The 18465-nt window shown below is 54.3% G+C and overlaps 1 protein-coding gene across 1 annotated transcript; it reads right to left on the bottom strand.

Moving 5' to 3' along the window:
- Window positions 1–811: 811 nt before the first annotated feature.
- On the bottom strand, window positions 812–16399 carry GPR137C (G protein-coupled receptor 137C). Its single transcript, XM_027724395.2, has 7 exons — window positions 15993–16399; window positions 8555–8598; window positions 7646–7874; window positions 5045–5194; window positions 4408–4530; window positions 4187–4302; window positions 812–3337 (listed from the first exon to the last, which is right to left on the bottom strand). Exons 1-7 carry the CDS (start codon window positions 16323–16325, stop codon window positions 3193–3195), a joined length of 1140 nt encoding a protein of 379 aa, XP_027580196.1. The 5' UTR covers window positions 16326–16399; the 3' UTR covers window positions 812–3192.
- Between the last annotated feature and the right edge of the window lie 2066 nt (window positions 16400–18465).

Raw genomic sequence — 18465 nt, 5'->3', positions numbered from 1 at the left:
CTGGAAAATAGATCCCCCCAGCCTGGATCTGTGTGGCAGCCCCATGTTTTCCATCCTGAGCTCCCAAAAGGCTGGAAGGACAGGAGGAGGCAGCGTGTGCTCCAGCAGAGCCACTGCTGTTTGCCCTGAGCTCAAGGCCACACAGATAAACCTGTGCAGGGAATAAGGGAAGCTCCAAGGAGGAAGCTGGGGGTTTCAGCTCCTCCACAGCTCCATCCCGCTGGGGCTGGGAGGATGCAGGTCCTGGGAAAGGACAAAGCACAGCCCATGGCCGGATGTGTCTCCTGAATGGCCCTGGGAGGTGATTTGAGCATGTTGTACCTCACGAGCTGGAGACACAGGGAATATAGAATTCCCTGAGTTGGAAGGGATCCACAAGGATCATTGATCCAACTCCTGGCCCTGCACAGGACACCCCAACACTCCCACCTTGTCCCTAAGAGTGTTGCCCAAAGCCTCCTGGAACTCTGGCAGCCTTGGGGAGCCTGTTCAGTGCCCGACTACGCTCTGGGTGAAGAACCTTTTCCTAATATCCAGCCTCAACCTCCCCTGGCACAGCTTCATGCCATTCCCTTGGGACACAGCATCCCTTTGGGCTGCAGCCAGAGAAACATCAGAGGATAAGGCCCCTTGTGACACCCCAAACTCATCCCTCGGAGCCCATCCAGCGGCAGCTTTACGAGCTCCCAGCCCTGTCTCAGGAGAGCAGTTGGATGTGCCAGGTCCTGGTAGGGCACAGGGCACCACAGGGCCACGCCTGGAGCTGGATGGGTCACCCTGGGAGCAATCTCAGCATAGAAAGTCCTTTTTTTTTTTTTTTTTTTATTTATTTCAACAGAGTAGTGCTTGGTTACAGTTTAGTGAAGAACAAATAGGTACATTCATTGGCCACAGCTCCTGGCGCAGCAGCTGCTGCCCAACTGCAAAGCCAAAACACTGTTAAACCATACCAAAAAAAAAAAAAAAAAAAAAACAAAACAAACCCAAAAAAGAAAGTTTAATGAAAGGCAACTATGCATTAAAAAAGTCATTGTACTTCTCAGCTATAAATTACTTCAGTAAAACACGGGACCGGCCCCGGGAGGAGCGGCCGGATCGGAAACCACCGGACAAAGGAGTAAAACCCAAACGCTTTGCCAGTCGCTCAGGGGTCCATCAGCAACGAGACTCACTGCCCTGACCTGCCATCCCAAATCCAGGAAGATCGTAGTGTGGGTGTGTGCTTCAGTGCAATAGGAACAATGAGCCTGTAGCCCTTGGATTTTGTATTTTTTTTAACTATTTTTTCTTTTTTTTTTTTTAATTTTTTTTTTGCACTACACTCCTTTCCCTCCAAAGAAAAACTTAAAGTGCTCCTAGTGCTTTGGAATTTAAGCAAGAACAGGGGCCACGAGCGTCACTTACTGTCTTTGGTGACTTATGGGAGCAGAAGGAAGGGGGACACACTGGGCCCTTCATCAGCTTTGCCATAAGCCAAGCAGTGATTGAGATGGAGCGACCTGTTCCTGCCAGGAGACAGGTGAGCAGCCAGGGTGGAGCTCTGGGTCGGGTACTCGAGCGAGGGATGTGCTGAGAGTTGCCATCTTTGCCTTCTCCAAAAAGAAGCAGGGCTTGCTGCTCTTTTTGGGCCAGGGAGAGTGAAGCAGGTGAGCAAGGAAGGGGCCAGCACAGACCACGCACAGGGACTGGGTGGGACAAGTGACATCGAGCCCAGCACAAGCAAGAGGTGAGGGGTGACCAGGCCATGCTGGTGAGGAGAGGCCGGGGCTGCCCCAGGGCTGGGGGTTCCCTCACACACAGCTCAGACACAGAGGCTGCCTCAGGGTCCCCCCAGCTCCCAGAACATTGTCCCACCACAGCACTCCCTGCCCAGGGTCAGCCTGGGGTTTGAGCAGCACAAGGCAGGTTAAAAGCAGTTCCAGTGTGGGTTGGCACCAGTGGCCAGAGCAGCTCCCACTGGAGCAGGGCCTCCATCCAAAGCTGCTTCGCTCATCCCCACAGCAGGCTCAGGGACAAGCCACGAATGACACCAAGCCTCATCTCCAAGAGCCCAGGCCGGGATCCAACTTGGCTACTTTGGTTAAGGAGAGACAGGGGAGCCTCTCCCAGCCTGACCCAGCACTCACACCCTGTGTACTCCAGTGGGAGGGCTCCAGGCCCTGGAGGGCAGAGCAAGGAGCCCAGGGATCAGATCCCTGTGATTTCTGCCCCTTCCCTCTGCAACAGCACGCTCCACAGGCAGCCAGACACCTCCTGCACATCAGTGGGGACCCACCAGTTCACATTCACTTCAGGTTAAACCTCTTGGTTATCTGCTAAATGCAATTTAATACTGAGGGGGACGAGGGGACCCCACCGTGGGTGACGAGGAGGGGGGAGCAGGGCTGCTCTCAGCACCCCCGGGGTCCAGCAGCCCTGGATTCACACACATTCCTGCACACACACTCCTGCTGAGCCAGCTCCAAGCTCTCCCTGAAGGGAAAAGCCAGCCCTCTCCCTCTGTCATCAGGTTGGTCACAATGCCAGTAGGAACAGACCTCCCCCTCAGCTCTGAGCCACAGGCCCAGGAGGGACAGGTCAGCAGCCATGTGGGACGAGGATCAGGAGTCAGAGCAAGACCCCCCTCAGCCCCGAGGCCTCACCCAGCCCTGCCAGGTGGGAATATGGCACAGAAAGCTCGAGCATCCAGCACAGGAGGCCCTGCCCGGACAGAGCTCCCGCTCCCAGCGAGTCAGGATGCAGAGTACTTCACGGAACACGCCTTTGCAGGAAGACAGTGCCTCTCCCAGCTATGGATGTGCAATTAAAAGAGTAACTAGAACAGTCTCAGACCAAGCAGAGCCTGAGCAAGATTCGTTCCTTCCAAGTGTGCAGATAAAAGTGCAAATACGCATTTGATGTTTCTTTTCTAGTGAGGAAGCTCTGGTGCATTTAGCTGCCAACATCTTGAAGACCAGACCAAGAAAAAGCTTCCAGAGAGTTCAGCTTCACTTTGCTACATGGTACCTTAAAGTCACAGTTCTCTTACTTACTGCCCGCAGCCTTCGGCTCAGTCCCGCGCGCAGCTGCGGCAGGTCGTGGAATGTTTGTGTCATGAGTTAGATGCTTCAGGGGAGGAGGAGGAGGAGGAAAAGAGAAAACCAGGTTACAATCCTATACATGAATGCCACTCTGGGAATGGAGGGAGCCTCCTCAGTTCTGTGGGGCGGGGTATGAGCTGTGGTGGTTGCTCTCCGAGCCGCCGGCGGCGCAGAGCAAGGGCGCGCTGTCCGCGGGGGTCCCGCTGTCGTTCCCGGCCAGGGAGCCGTAGAAGCCTGAGCACTGAGGGGTGGCCAAGCTGGAGGGGAGACAGAAAACACACACGTGGACTCTCTTAGAGATGAGTAATTTGGCTCCTCCAGTGCTAGGAGACTCCCAGCACTGATCAGGGTATCCAAATCTGTAGGTATAATATCTCCAAGGAGCCCGACTTTGATGAAAAAGTACAAGGAGAAGAGCACCGGGCCCTACATCACTGCTCAAGAGTCAGAACCTCTGAACTCCCCCCAGCAAGTGAAGGATTTAGAAATGAAGCGGAAAGGAAGTGAAATGTTCCAGGCTAGGCTGGATGGAGTTTGGAGCAACCTGGTCTAGTGGAAGGCGTCCCTGCCATGGTGGAACGGGACGGTTTTTAAGGTCCCTTCCAACCCAAACCAGTCTGTGATTCCATGATGACAGGGGTGCCAGGTTTCCCTGTACGGTTTTGCTGCGGTTACCTGACTGTTCTCCCCCACACCAGGGATTCCTGCAGGGCTTTGTGCCAGTTGGCTCCCAGAGATCATCTCCCCTCCCAGGACTTCCCCACCTCTCGCTTTCCAGCGGAGAAACCCCCCTGGAGATCATTTCAGAGCCCTCTGCCCACAGCTGAGGGAGGATCCTAGAAAGACCAGTCCTCCTGGATAAGCTCTATCTGTAATCACTACGTATTTCTACCTGTGGGCACCATCTACATCCACCTCTGTGGTCACTTCTGTCTAATAAAAACAGCTCCTTGCGAGCTGCAGAAGGAACAAAACCTCAGTCAGAAGGCTCTCTATCCCATGCACCTTTTCCAAGCTGCCTCTTCCACTGATTTTTTCCCCTCAGACTTCAAGCCAGGAGCTCTGTCCTTCCCCACAGGGCAGCAGGATGGCAGCACAACACTCACCCTCCTTCTCTGGCCCCGAGCCGTGACAGGTCGTCGTCGCTGTCGTAGCGCCTCGGATTGTCAAAGAAATAGGCTCTGGAGCTGTAACTGTGGCTGTTCACCATCCCTGCTGGAGTCTGCCAACGACAAAGGAGTTAGGCCAGAAGTAAAAACACACCTGACAGTCCTCCCAGGTGCCCTGGGGCTCCTCCCTGCACAGGGGTAACTTGCTCAGGCCCTACCAGGTTCTGGCTCAGCCTCTGAGCCCGGAAGAACAGCACCACGAAAGTCGTTGGCACCAGCTCCCAGAGGAAAAGGACCACTCCAAACACCACGTACTCCTCGCTGCTCACTTCCACGTGCACCTGTGGAACACAAACCAGAGGGGTCTGATTTGATCCCAGCCATCCACAGAGCTCCCAAAAGCTGGAACTGGGAATGCAGAGAAACCCTTCCGAAGGCAGGAGTCCCTAAGCCAGCGCAGTGCCCCTCACCTGGCTCCTGCTACTGGTTTTGCTGGGCTGGTTCTGGTCATGTGCCACCAGGGCACTGGGAGCTCGCTCCCAGTGACTCTCCCTCTCACACAGCCACGCCTGATTAAGCATTGCTTTTCTGCTCTAGTTGACTTGTCCCTCCTCTCCCTCAAAAGAAGAGTTGCCAGGCTAAAAGGGAAGAGCACAACAGGGGAATCCTTCCTGGAAAGGGGAAGACTCAGGTTTGCTGGGTGGAGAGAGCAAGCAGGGCTTCTGGAGGCAGAAATCCAGCTCCTCTGGGGGTTCAGGTCCCCAGACACCCCCCCAGCCCCTTTTCACCCTCCCAGGACGAGGACTGACTGCCTTTCCCTTTACTGGCTCTGGACTGGGGGTCACAGACACTCACCTTGTCTGAAAGGTTGTCCCAGCCATAGTTAAAAGGACCAGGAACATTGTCTGGAGATATGGCCACAGCTACCAGGTTATAGCAGGCCCTTGAGGAATACAGAAGAGCCACTACAGATCCCACAAGAACAGCCTGGCAGACAGATGTTCCCTAGAATAGGAAGAAATAAAATGGCTTTAATATAGAGCTGTGATTTTCTTTCCCCCTTCACTTAAATTCACCAGAAGCTGTGCAGGCAAGAACAACCCAGAACATTTGTATGTTGTTGCTGAAATATTCAGAGCTGGTTAAGAGCTTTCTCATGTGATGAGTTCATTCCAGGAACAGATCCACACAGCCAGTGTCACCTGGGAGCAGGGAAGATCTGAGGCACAGAAGTGTCACTGTCAGGATCTTATCAGTCACCTTCCAGCTGGTGGTCCAGGGAGATGCTACTCCACTCGCTGCCTTCCCATGGGAGTCTCCGCAAGGCCAGCAAACAAACCACTGGGAAAATCAACTGCCTGCTTCTATGCCCTGATCAGACTCTGCAGCAGCAATGTTCACCCAGCCCATTCACTGCAGCAGCTCAGCACCCCAACATCACACACAGTGTTTGTTTAGGAAAGAAACCCAAGTATTTGGGGCGGGCAGAAGGACCCAGTGCCTGAACTCCTGGAACTGAAGGGAGCCCACAGGAAACATGGAGAGAGACGACTTACAAGGGTCTGGAGTGACAGGATGAGGGGGAATGGCTTCCCACTGACAGAGAACAGGATTAGATTAGCTATTAGGAAGGAATTCTTCCCTGTGAGGGTGGTGAGGCCCTGGTACAGGTTGCCCAGAGAAGCTGTGGCTGTTCCTGGATCCCTGGAAGTGTCCAAGGCCAGGTTGGACAGGGCTTGGAATAACCTGGGATAGTGGAAGGTGTCCCTGCCCATGGCAGGGGGGTAGAACTGGATGATCTTTAAGGTCCCTTCCAACCCAAACCATTCTGGGATTTTATGACAAGCCAGGCTTTGCTAAATACACCCATGAAGCCCTTTAATAGCTACTGGGAGGCACCAAGTCAGTGGGTGGGCACATAAACACGTGCCAGCAGCTCACTTGCCTTTGTGTTTAAGCAGAGAATCTGCAGGGGAGGCTCATCTCACTGACCTGCTCCACATCCCAGCTGGGCTGTGCCAGCTCTATTTTCCCAGCTTTGGAGCTCAAGGCAGCAGCTTGAAGGAGTCAGCACAGAAGTGCTGCTAACAAAGTGACAGCCCCAAAGCCCAGGAACACATCCTGCTGTCACCCTTAGCTGAGCCCTTGGTGTCCAGGCCAGCACAACGAAAGGCTGGTGAAGCAAATCTCCAGCTCACAAGGACCACAGCACAGGATCTGGCTGCAGTCCAGCTCCTTCCCATGGCTCCAGCCTTTCACCTTCAGTGGTGGAGGCAGCAGCCTCCAGCCTTGCTGGATGGCTTTGAGTCAGCAGGTTCCCAGCTGGAGTTCAGGAGGCAGGACAACCTTTCCAGGTATTTGTGCAGCACTTGTGCTCATCCCCACCCTTTTCCTGCAGCTCCTTCACACAGGAAATCAAGGGATGCCCCCAAGGCAGGGAAGGGAAGTGGAGACCTGTAGCAGCCAGGTTGAGTATCCAACTGGAGAACAGGCTTCCCTGGAGCATGTTGTACAAGAGCACGGCCCCACAGGCAGCCTCAGGCATGGAAGGAGAGGAAGTTCCTGGGCTGGGTGAACTTGGCAAGTTAATCAGTGCCCAGAGCCAGTCAGAGCTGGATACCAGGCCCAGGCAGGCAGGGATGTGAGCAGGTTCTCAGCTTAGATGGCTCCTGTCTCACTGCAGCTGCGACCTATGGTTCACACGTCCTGGATTCTGGGAAACCAGCAATACTCTTGGCTGCTTAAGGAGCCAGACATCTCTTACTGAAAGCCTCAGCTTCAACCTTGACCAGGCTATGCTCAGATTTTTGCTATAGATTCCTGGAATCCCTGCCTTTGACAGGGGTGATATGGCTTCCCAGAGGAAGAGGAGGCAGCTCAAGTGCACATTTAATTCAGCCTGCTGCCACACTGCTGGCAGCTCATCCACTCTCCTACCTGCTGGAAAAGGGCTGTGTGTGTTCAGACCTGTCCTTCTGCCTTGGGGCAGGACCTACAGCAACTTCTCCTCCCCTTCCAACATGCTCATCTCATCCAGGACTGTTGGGAGGGGATCCCCTTTGCAAAGAATTGTTGTGCACCTGCCACAGGTAACAACATGCTGCAAGTTTTACTGTCCTTAGTGATAATACACTGCCAAAACTGCATCTGCTGCTCTTGGAGAACCCTCTCATCCAGGCAGACCCTACATTTCCTAAGCCTGAAGAGCACGGGCAGCTCATAAATCTCCCAAAGCTGCAGACAAGGTGTTCCCCTAAAACACACAGGGCAGATCATTCCCACGGCAGGAACATGCACTTTCTGGAGGGAGGAGTCCAAGAGCTGCCACCTCCTCTCTGGAAGGAATATTTGAGCAAGAGCAGCTCAGGTGTCCCCATGCCCTGAGCGAGCACACCCAGGTCCAGCTGAGAATCCAGCTGTGCAGTCCCAGGGGAAGCTCCCAGGGCATTCCCCTACCTTGGACTCGAGGTAGACGTTGGCTGAAGACATCTTTCCCAGCTTGCACATGCAGCCAGCCAGCGAGATGGCACAGAGGATGAAGAGGCTGTCGTTGACCAGGGCACGGGCCAGGACCGTCCACCTCAGCTGGTTCTCGGGGACCTCCCCGTGGATCAACATTGCACAAGTCAAATTCACAACCAGGAAGAGGAGGCTGGTGAAGATGGAGCCCAGGTACAGCAGGACCCTGGAGGGATGGTGAGGGGGAGAAACGGAGGCTTATTCTGCACCACCCTCCTGTCTCACCAGACCCTCCCAGCACGCCCAGTGCTCTGCCTGCTGGGAAGAGCAGGCATTCCAGCAACTTTCAGTGGTTGCATTGGCAGCCCAAGCCTGCAGAGCGTTTGTTGGAGCTGCTCTCAGAACACATGAGCAGCGTAAGCAGTCATGAGTTACAAAGACTCATCTTCTGACAGTCAGGTTCTTATCTTGCAGATTTTAAGTGTTGCTCCAGCTCTGCATTAACTCCAGTCAATAAGCCATGAGTCATCACAACCACTGCAACTTCTTCACTGAAAGCCACTGGAGCTCGCATTTCCCAGTGTGGGTTTCCCTGGAAATGGTTAGGAAGCACCTGGGCTGCACAAATGTAGGTCTCACCTACTGCTCGTGCCTTATTCTGCAGATCTTTTCTGGGGTGGGACAGCTTGGAATGACCTTGAGAGTTTATCTAGTTTGTTACTGGGGTGCTTGAGCTTCCTGGGCACCCTTGAACCTCCCAGTCCTGCTCCAAGGCACAACACTGACCCTTTGCCAGAGCACAGGGATGGAATCAGCTCTGTTCAGCCTTTGGGGTCTGAACCTCCCACTCCCAGCACTGCAGTGAGTTCCCCCTTAAGCCACGAAGGTCAGAACAGCATCACTTACTTGTACTTGTTGAATTCAGCTGCACATTTCACTTTGAATATGACCTGGAGGAAAGAGTTGCACAGTGTTACTTCACATGATCTACAGTTTCTTTTAAGCTTAGTCGAGATAAACAAGAGAGCCAGAAACCAGTTGGACACCTCCAAGGACTCCAGATTATTTATCAGCACCAAGAACTGGTCTTTTTTTCCCCCCTTGTAAAAGCCCAGCCCAAATATAGGTGCCCATAATACCCCATATGTGACAAGGACTTTAACACTCCACCTTAAAGATCTCAAGAAAAGCAGGGAATTTAGCACTTAATAATCATTAAAATCCTTCAAAAATACATCTCCTTTGCCCAGTGTTCTGGGCTGCTTATTTTAGGACCTCAACCACACTGGATTTCTATGTTAGAAAAGGCTGCCTGAGCTGCTGTGCTTCAGCAAGACAAATAGCTGATCTAAAATAGCCCTCTGGTCTATTTGATCATGGACCTGCAGGCTGGAAAAAGCACTTGGAACTCACAGCTCCTCCATCCTTATGATGTTTGTAGGACAAATTCACCTGAAAAGTAACTCCAGAGGTGGAAGTTTGGAGCATACAGGGGCAGGATCTGAGCCTAAGGAATTAGGGATGGCTTAGGAAGGTGTTGACACCCCCAAGACAGAGCTCAGATGTGAGTTCCTGCTGCAAGGGGACAGGGAAGCAGCGCTCACACTGGTCAGGAAAACAGCAGGAAAACAACAGGGTTGTGTCCTGTGAAAAATGCAGCTCCAGGTACAGATCCCACCAGGAAGGATCCCAGAGCTGGGGTCAGTCACAGGCAAAGCCCATGTCCTGACTAGAGACTTGGAAGGAACTTGGGAAGAGAAACATCCAGACAGATCCAGCACACCTGTATTTGTGGGATCACTGCACAGGTGTGGAGGTTCAGTTTCCCTTCTCCTGCCTTTCCCTGTCAGCTCCCAGACTGTGGCTGCAGTGAAGGATCACTCATCTCCTACAAGGCACCCTTGGTCAGCTTTTTTTCCTGCTGGGATTCCTTGGCTCCTGCCTTCCAGCCAGCACTGAGGCAGAAGTGGCACACAAGCTTCAGGAATCAGGCTCCTGCCAAGAGGATTTCCAGAGACATTTCAGGATTTGAGGTTCTCTGATCCCCTGTAGTAGTTTCAAGCATTTCAAAGGGCATCAGACGGTGCCAGTGACCCTCTTCCAAGAGCCAGTTCCAGTGCCAGTGCCTGGCTCCTCTCCCCCAGTCTGAGGGGGGATGAGCTCAAGCAGCACTTGGTGGGGAACAGGACACAGCTCTTCACTAGAGATGGGGATCCATCCCTATGGATGTTCTCTATCCTGTTGTCCTGGCCTACACCAGCCCAGAGAAGAATAGAAGTGTGGCACAATCCACCCTGAGCCCCAAAACTCATCTGAGTTACACTAAACCTCTGCCTTGGAAGCACCATGTGGTGACTTTCAAACAGAAATATCCTTCAATCCTCCTTAGTTTGCCTGCAGGTTATGTTCAAGCACTTTGGACTGGCATAGGATCACTAAGGTTGGAAAAGCCCTCCAAAATCATCAAGTGCAACCATTTAATTCAGCACCACCTTGTTCACCACTAAACCACGTTGCCAAATGCCATATCCACGTTTTTTTGAACTCTTCCAGGGATGGTGACTCCACCACTGCCCTGGACAGCCTGTTCCAATGCCTGACCACCCTTTCAGTGAAGAATTTTTTCCCAATATCCAATCTAAACCTCCCCTGGTGCAACTTGAGGCTGTTTCCTCTTGTCCTGTCAAAACAGACACCAAGGACATTTCCAGCTGGGAAAATCTCTTGGTCCAGCACCCATTTGGGCAGCACAGAAATCCATCTGAGGTATCTGTAAACACGGCCTCTGAACAGCACTGCAGAGTCCCTGGCTTGTATTCCAACTGGGAATTCTGCACTCTCAGCTGAGAACAGCCCCTCAGCCGAGCAGGGAAGTGCCACTGGCTAACAGGAAGATGCTGGATGTGCAGGACTCTCCCTAAACTCTCCCCCTACAGCTCCAGGGATTAAGGCACACAAAGCTGAGTCAGGGTTAAGAGTGCAACAGCAACTTGAGCCTCAGGCTTGGCCTGCTGCCATGAAAAGCAGAGGGAGACCACAGCTCCAGCATTAGACTTTTATTAGCCCCCAGCTAATTATTCCTACAACTTCAGGAAGAGGACAGGCATCACTGGGTTTGGTGTTTTCAATTATTAAGACTGATAACTTATCTGAAGGCTGCTTTGCCTTCCCAGGGACTGGGTCAGTAGGTGACACCAGTGTTTCTCTGGGTTCTCAGCCTTGAGACAAGCTTTGAGTCTCTCTGCACAGGACTCTGCTGCTTTCAGAGCCCAAGGACAGCTGAGGTAGAGGGTTCTGCTGTGAAGAATCCAGCATGGAGAGCTCAGGAGCAGTCCTGTTCTCCAGAAAGAGAGGAAACACAGCCCCCTGCCCTCAAACAGGTGCTTTAGGCCAAGCTGGGAGCAGCAATCCTTGCAAACTGAACAGTTCCTTGGGATCTGAGCTGAGACCAGCCCAAGAAGTCAAGCCTGAAAATCAGGAGCAGTTTGGCAACACTTAGTTGCCTTTCCAGAGCCACAGATCCTTTGAGCACTTCACATCAGCCAGATTTGGGAAGAAGGGGAGGAGAATTACACACCCCAAAGTGCCCCCATGATGCTGGAGGCTTTTGGTTTTGTGGTGGGTGGATATATTACATAAAAGTGATTCCCTTGCTCCCAGCACAGCCCAGAAAGTGAACTTGCTAAGGATATGTTTGAGACACACACTCATCCTTAGAAGGTGCACTGGAGGTGTCACAGCTGCTAAGAGAAGGTGACAGATGTCAGATCCCACAGATTGCTCCAAGGATCATTTCCAGTGCCTGAAAAGCCAGGATCTTAACCCCAAACACTGAACCACTTCAGCTTGGTTTTGGTACAGCCATTCACATCAGATCCAAAAGATCCAGGAGAGCCAGGAACTTATTGTCTGATGGAAACAAAATCTCTCTTGCTCCATAAAGAAACCATGAATTTGGGCTCCACAGATACAAGACATAACCATGCCCTGTCCTAACACAGTCCTCACTCAGCTGCAGGAGCATCCACAGACAGATCCCTTCCCTCACCAGAGTGAGATAATTGGAGCACAGCCCAGACTATTTTGGGATTACACCCCGTAACAAATGTTCAAACCCCCACCCACCCCTCAGAGGAAAAGTTGGAACTATCCATGAGGAGGATCTCTCAGCATCCCCACTAATACTGAGATCACTCTGCCATCATGAACACAGGGCACAACTCGCTTGTTCCCTGATTTCCTAGAATAGCTGGTTGCCAGTGTGGACACCTGTTCAGCTGGGAAACATGGGAATCATCAGCTATGGGATGAGGCAATCTGGAGTTTAAGTGACCCCTTACCAGCTGTCCCTCTGAGGCAGAGGGCACTGCCAGGTGTCTGCTACACAAGGAAGGTGCAAGAAAGGATGGAGGCTTTTCCAGTTTTCCAGCTGAGAAGGAAGGTACAGGACAGCAAAGACAAGCATTTCCCTGGAAAGGCTGGATGCTCTTTCCAAGCATGTCTGCTCCAGTGCAATTAGAACAGGAAGGGATGGAAGAGGCTGATGTCATCTAATCAGATGGAGCACTCAGTAGAAACCCAGACTGTTGGAGGGCTCTGGCCACGCCGGCCGTCAGTCCCACCACTCCAGCATTCCTTACTCATCCCTGCACCAGCTGCTGATTCCCAGGAGAGCCGAGTGCTCAAGAAGGCCTTTGAAAGGGTCAAGACGGAGGTTGTGGCTACATTTCACAGAATCCCTGAGGTCAGAAAAGACCTCTGAGATCATCGAGTCCCCCCTGTGCCCGATGCCCACCCTGTCCCCCAGCCCAGAGCACTGAGTGCCACGGCCAGTCCTTCCTTGGACACCTCCAGGGATGGGGACTCCACCACCTCCCTGGGCACCCCCTGCCAATGTTTAACAACCCTTTCCAAGAAGAAATTCCTCCTGATGTCCAACCTGAACCTCCCCTGACACAACTTGAGGCCATTTCCTCTCCTCCTGTCCCTTGTTCCCTGCGAGCAGAGCCCAACCTCCCCCAGCTCCCTCCTCCTATCAGGGAGTTGCAGAGCCAGAAGGTCCCCCCTGAGCCTCCTTTTCTCCAGGCTGAGCCCCCCCCGCTCCTTCCATGTATTTCCATGTCCCAGGGAAAAGTAGGAACTGGCAGGCTCTTGGGAAGGGTGGCATTATTCAAGCTGATGTCTAGCTGGCAGCAGAGGAGCTATTCCAAAGGCAAGGCAAAGGAGCATCTTGTTTGGATACCTGAGACATTGAGGCAAGACTGGGAGTGGATCTGAGGAATTCTGACTTGATGCACTGTGAATTCCAGATTTCCAGGAAAGGACTCATTCTGGTACAAGTTGAAGCAGAAAGGAAGAAATGCTCCCAAGCTAAAGGCATTGTGATGTTCCAGATGGAAACAGTACCTGAAGGGAGCCTACAGGAGACCTGGAGAGGGACTTTGGACATGGGCATGGAGTGACAGGATGATAGGGAATGGCTTCACACAGAGAGGGCAGGGTTAGATGGGATACTGGGAAGAAATTCTTGGCTGTGAGGGTGGTGAGGCCCTGGCACAAGTTACCCAAAGAAGCTGTGGCTGCCCCATCTCTGGAAGTGTTCAAGGCCAGGTTGGAGCAACCTGGGACAGTGGAAGGTGTCCCTGCCCATGGCACAGGTTTGGAATGAGATGAGCTTTAAGGTTCCTCCCAGTCCCAACCATTCTGGGATTATGAAAAAAAAAAAAAAATATACATTCCACATTCATTCTGCCAGGACTCTGCATCCCCTCAGGAATCTCAGGAGCCAGGAGGGGATAGGAAGAGGATAACCCCTCCCCACTGAAAGGAGAACACCAGGCAGTATAAGAATTTTGAATTTCAGCCCCAAAACAGCCTGGAGTGCCAAGTAATGCCAGTTCTCCATGGGTATCTGTTCCCTGGATCTTCTTCCCCATCACCATTTCATCCTCAGCTTCTCCATAGCCTGAGGAGCTCCCTAAATCAAGCAAGATCAGCTCAAATAACAGCACAGGCCATGTTTTCTTCCACTGCTTCCACAGATGCCATTTCTCCAGCATCTCCACAAAGGAGGCACTGTGTAGAGAGACAATGAGCCAGGCCCTCAGCACAGCAGCAGCCTGTGCTTTTATCCGAGGACATCTCGGATCAGGATCCCACCCCCAGAGCAGAAGAAGCCCAGGGTCCTTCTGCTGGTCCTTCTAATTGCTACCAATTAGCCCATAAAAACTGGGAATGGATGGGCACTTTCTCCTGGTAGTCACACCAGTAAACACACCAGTCATGTCTAAAGATGGGAGCCAGGAAAGCACCAAAGGCTTTCAGTCCATCCAGCTCGACTCTTTCTCCAAACCTCTGGAGCTTCACTACCACCACTGTGAGATCACCCCAAAACACCACACAGTGCTGGACTCCCCTCCTGGTTCCAACAGGGAAGTATCAGACCCTCCCTGGAGCTGAGCATGCAGACCCACTTTCTTAAGTCACTTTATCCTTCCCCACTCCAGATTCTGAGCTCTTATTTCCTCAGACAGGATTTCCCTTGGCTCTAGGTTTTGAAGGAGAAAGAAATGGGATATACGCAGAGTTCACTGAAAAACAGATATCGTGGGAGGAAGGGAAGCCTGGGAATCTATTTGGATTTACTTTAAGGGAACCTTTAAACAAGCCCGAGAGAGGCAAATCTGCTGTTGAGTCCAGTGACTGAGAGGAAAACAGAAATGCAACCACTTTGTGGAGCAGAGCACAGGATCCCTGCTTTTCAAAGGACACAAACCCCTCCTGGCTGGAGCAATTGGTAGGTCAGGCTGCCTCTAACAGACAAGATGGATTATGCACACTCTGCACCATTTGTTATCCTGCTGCCACTCAACCAACGCCACATCCAACACCGACACCTTTGGCAACAGGCAGCTCACCCCTGGCTCCCAAGTGTTTATTTCAGAGCAAGGAAAAGGGGAAAAGAACTGAAAAAGCTGAACAACCCAATTGCTCCAAGTCTTCCATTATCATGTGAGCGCTGATGTCCTCGGGAAAATGAAATCATAACTCCCCTGGGTGACACATCGGAGCGACGGAGCGATTTCGCTGTGTGTTAGCGATTCCTTTGTGAGGCTGGAGAACAGCTGAGAGCTGCAGAGCAAAGAATCCCCACAACAACAACAAAGCTGGAAGGAAAAAAGTGCTGCCTATTTATGAAACAAGTCACCAAACTGGGGAGGGCAGGCGAGCAAAAAGGGCTGCTCGGGAGAAACTGGAGCAGAAACAAAATATTCAGGGGAGGGGAGGGGAGGGGAGAGACGAGGCTTTGAGAGATAAAGACAAGTGGACTCGGGGAAAGGAGGATAAAAATCACGGCACAAGTGATGGGAAGCCCAGAAAAGGAGGGATACATTCGGTGATAACAACAAGCAGCTCCACACTGTCCCAGCAGCAATGGTTTAGCTGGGAAGGGGCCCCCCCTGTCCTGCCCCTGAGGGATCTCAGGGTTTTGGTTGTTTATTTATTTTTTTGTCTGACAACAAGCTGCAGAACAACAAGCCCAGTTCGCAGCGGAGCGATGGAGAGAAGGAGGGAGCGCAGCAACAATAGCAGAAGAGGCTCTGGCTGGTGACGTAATGGTTGGCATCACTCCAGGCCAGAGCAGCCCCTGCTGCTGCCACTTTCTGGTCCCCTTCGGAGAACGGGAATCAATTAAAAAAAGATGCAAAACAGTCCCCCGCAAAGTGATCCCCCCCTGCAATGACTCTGGGTTGCAAAGAGGAAAATCCCACCTGGGGAGCAGGGCATGCCCCTGCACCCCTCAAATCCCAAATTCAGGGCATGAGGCTGTTTCCCCCCCACCCCGGGGTCTGCCTTGAGGGCACAGCCCTACACCCCAACCCCCTGATGCTGGGATTCAGGGCACGCTTTTTGCTCACACCATCCCCCCCAAATCCCACCCCCCATCCCCCCTAAGGCTGGATTCAGGGCACAATTCCTGCATCCTCCCAGCCTGTACCGAAGTCTATACTGAGGGTTGCATTCAGGGCACAGTCCCTGTGCCTCCCCCCACGCCTGGATTCAGGGCACATCCCTGCATCCCCCCAAGCCTGGATTCAGGGCACATCCCTGCATCCCCCCAGCCTTTCCCAAAGCTAACACTGAGCGCAGACCCCCGGCATTCCCTCCCACCCTCACCTGGACAGTCGCACCTCCATCCCACCCCCCGCTCCATCCCACTCCAAAGCCTTGGCTCCGGGGCACTCCAACTTTGGAGAGGTGGCTGAAGAGGAGGTTCCAACCCCGGTGTCCTGCGGGACGGGGGTTAGCGAGGGAGGCTTTTCTTCCCCAAAGCAAAACTTACCTCGGCGAAGTAGAGGTTGAGGAGGCAGAGGCTGGAGAAGAGGAGGCAGCCGGGCAGGCAGTACAGGAGCCAGTGGGCGAAGGGCTGCTGGAGGCGGAGGGCCTGCAGGGAATTCTGCAGGTAGAAGGAGAACAGCGTGGTCCTGAGGGCTGCCCAGAGCAGGCAGAGGAAGAGGCAGAGCGTGTGGTAGCTCAGCCGCCGCTCGCGGTAGCAGAGCAGCAGCCAGAGCTGCAGGTAGGCGAAGAGGAAGAGCGCGCCGTAGAGCGCCGTGTGGAGCACGGTGAGCCCCAGCTCCACGGCGTAGGGCACGGCCGCCCCCTCAGCGACGGCCATGGGGCAGCGGGAGGCACCGACCCCCTCCGTGCCTTCCCTCAGCCCCGGCTGGACACCCCCATGAACAAAGGGGAGCCCCCCCCGCACTCCTCCTGCTCCTCCTTCTCCTCCCGCCCGCCCGGCTGCGCCGCCCGCCCGCCCGCCGCCAAACAACTCTCTGCCGGGGACACCCGGCTGAGCCCGCTGATTTGAGGGGCGGCGGCGCGCGCTCCCCATTGGCCGCCCGCCGGGCACGCCCCCCGCCGCGCCCGCCCGCCGCGCCGGTTGGTCGGCTCCGCCCGTCAATCACCCGCGGGCCGCCCCCGCGGGGCCGCCGCTTTGCTTCTTGGGTTGGTGACGCCCGCCCGCGATCGATCCCGCCCTCCCGGAGGGGCGGCGGGAGGAGAGAGGGGTGAGAGTGGTGAGTGGGGCGGTGAGGGGAGAGAGGGGGGCGGTGGGGGAAGACTGGCGGGGAAGGGGGAGAGGGGCGGTGAGGGGTGGGAGGAGCCGTGAGGGGATCGAGGAGCGGAGAGAGGACGAAGGGGTGAGGGGCGCGGTGCGGGCATCGCCGAGGTGCTCCCGGAGCTGTCTGGGGGGATCTGGACACTCCCGCGGGCTGAGGGCGGTGCGGGGACATCCCCCACTGCAGGTCGGGTCTGTGGTACTCTGGGGGTGTCCATCCCTGTTCCATCCCTGCGGGTGCAGGGAGTGCTCCGGGATCCCAGCAGGGACCCCGCTGATCAGAGATCCCGGCTCAGGGCGGACACCCTGGATACCAGGAGGTATCCCCGGCTCAGGGATCCCAGCGCCGGGCTGGCACAGACCCACCAGCGATGGGTTTGGCATCCCCAGGTTTTCCAGCCCTGCAGCCAAGCCACCGACCACAGGGAGAGCTCGACCCGGGGCGCTTTCCTGGCAGCCGTGGTGGAGGGATGAGCGTGTCACCTGGATGCTCAGGACACCAGGTAGGTGACATCCCTTGAGCTGTCTCAGGGGTGGCTCCGTGATGTGTGTCCAGTGCCAGCTGCCTTCCAGGGATTTTGAGGGGCTGGTCCCCAAGGACAGAGTGAATGGGGCAGTGGGGCAGCAGCAGTGGGTGATGCTGATTCCACCGGGGAAGTGGTGGAAATGCAGCAGATGGTGATTCCAGCAGGTGGTGATTGTGTCAGGGAAGTGGTGGACTCATCATCCCTGGAAGTGTTCAAGAAACATGCGGATGTGGCATATGGGGCCAGAGCTGAGTGGTGGGCTTGGCAGTGCTGGGGGAATAGTTGAACTTGATGGTCTCTGAGGTCTTTCCCAGTGTTAATGATTCCATGATTCCATGCTGTGGGCTGTCTGCTGTTGGCGGGAATGGGAGCACTCCTGGGCAGAGGGAAAGGCTGCAGCATGTCCCTCCTGCAGCCTTGGCTAAAAAGAGCCAGTGGGGCTCCTGGGTGCTGGGAAGTGGGACCTGGAAGTGAAAATGAAAGGAAAACTCTGGGAAGTGGCAGGAGATGGGGCAGCGTGGGAGCATCACTGCAAAACCCAGCGAGGCAAAGCACAGCAGGCAACAGGCTGGGATGTGCTTGGATGTTCCTCAGAGAAGGATCCTTGTGCTGCAAGATGTTCCCACAGCCACCCCTGTGATCCCTGATTCCAGCATGTCTCTTGGATCTGCACTGGAAGTCAGTGGGTCAGAGGCTGGCAGAGGAGCTCTGTTCTCAGGGCACACGCAGTGCCAGCTGTGCTTGCAGTCTCGAGAGCTGCCCCAGCGTGGCTTTGCCCCACAGGCTGATGAGTGCCCCTTGCCCTCTCCCTCTCCAAAGTGCAACGGGACACAAGGAGGGAAAGGACCACCAAGAGCCAGAGGGAGACATTTGTGCCTCCCTCCCCGAGAACTCCTTGGGAAGCAGTTTCCCAGAGAAGCAAATCCCTTGCCTCCCCAGGGATGACCCAACTCTATAGTTTTCTTGGGGAACACGAGCACACCCTTAAGCAAGATCTTGGAAGTGCACAGTGTTGTGCAAGTGGCCCTTCAGGACAGGCCCCTTTGCAGCCTGAAGTGCCCGTGTCCCTGGGGGTGTGTGCCCACGGTGCAGGGGGCAAAAGAGAGGCAGGAGCGGGCCCGTGAGCTGCAGGGCTGAGGGTTTGTGCCCTTTCAGTTGCACCAAGACACAGA

Source organism: Pipra filicauda, unplaced genomic scaffold (assembly GCF_003945595.2).
Source record: "Pipra filicauda isolate LSUMZ 115617 unplaced genomic scaffold, ASM394559v2 scaffold235_size1210477_pilon, whole genome shotgun sequence".
In the NCBI taxonomy this organism is placed as follows: Eukaryota; Metazoa; Chordata; class Aves; order Passeriformes; family Pipridae; genus Pipra; species Pipra filicauda.
The sequence above is the reverse complement of the archived record's forward strand: the minus strand, read 5'-3'. Positions and strand labels throughout refer to the sequence as shown.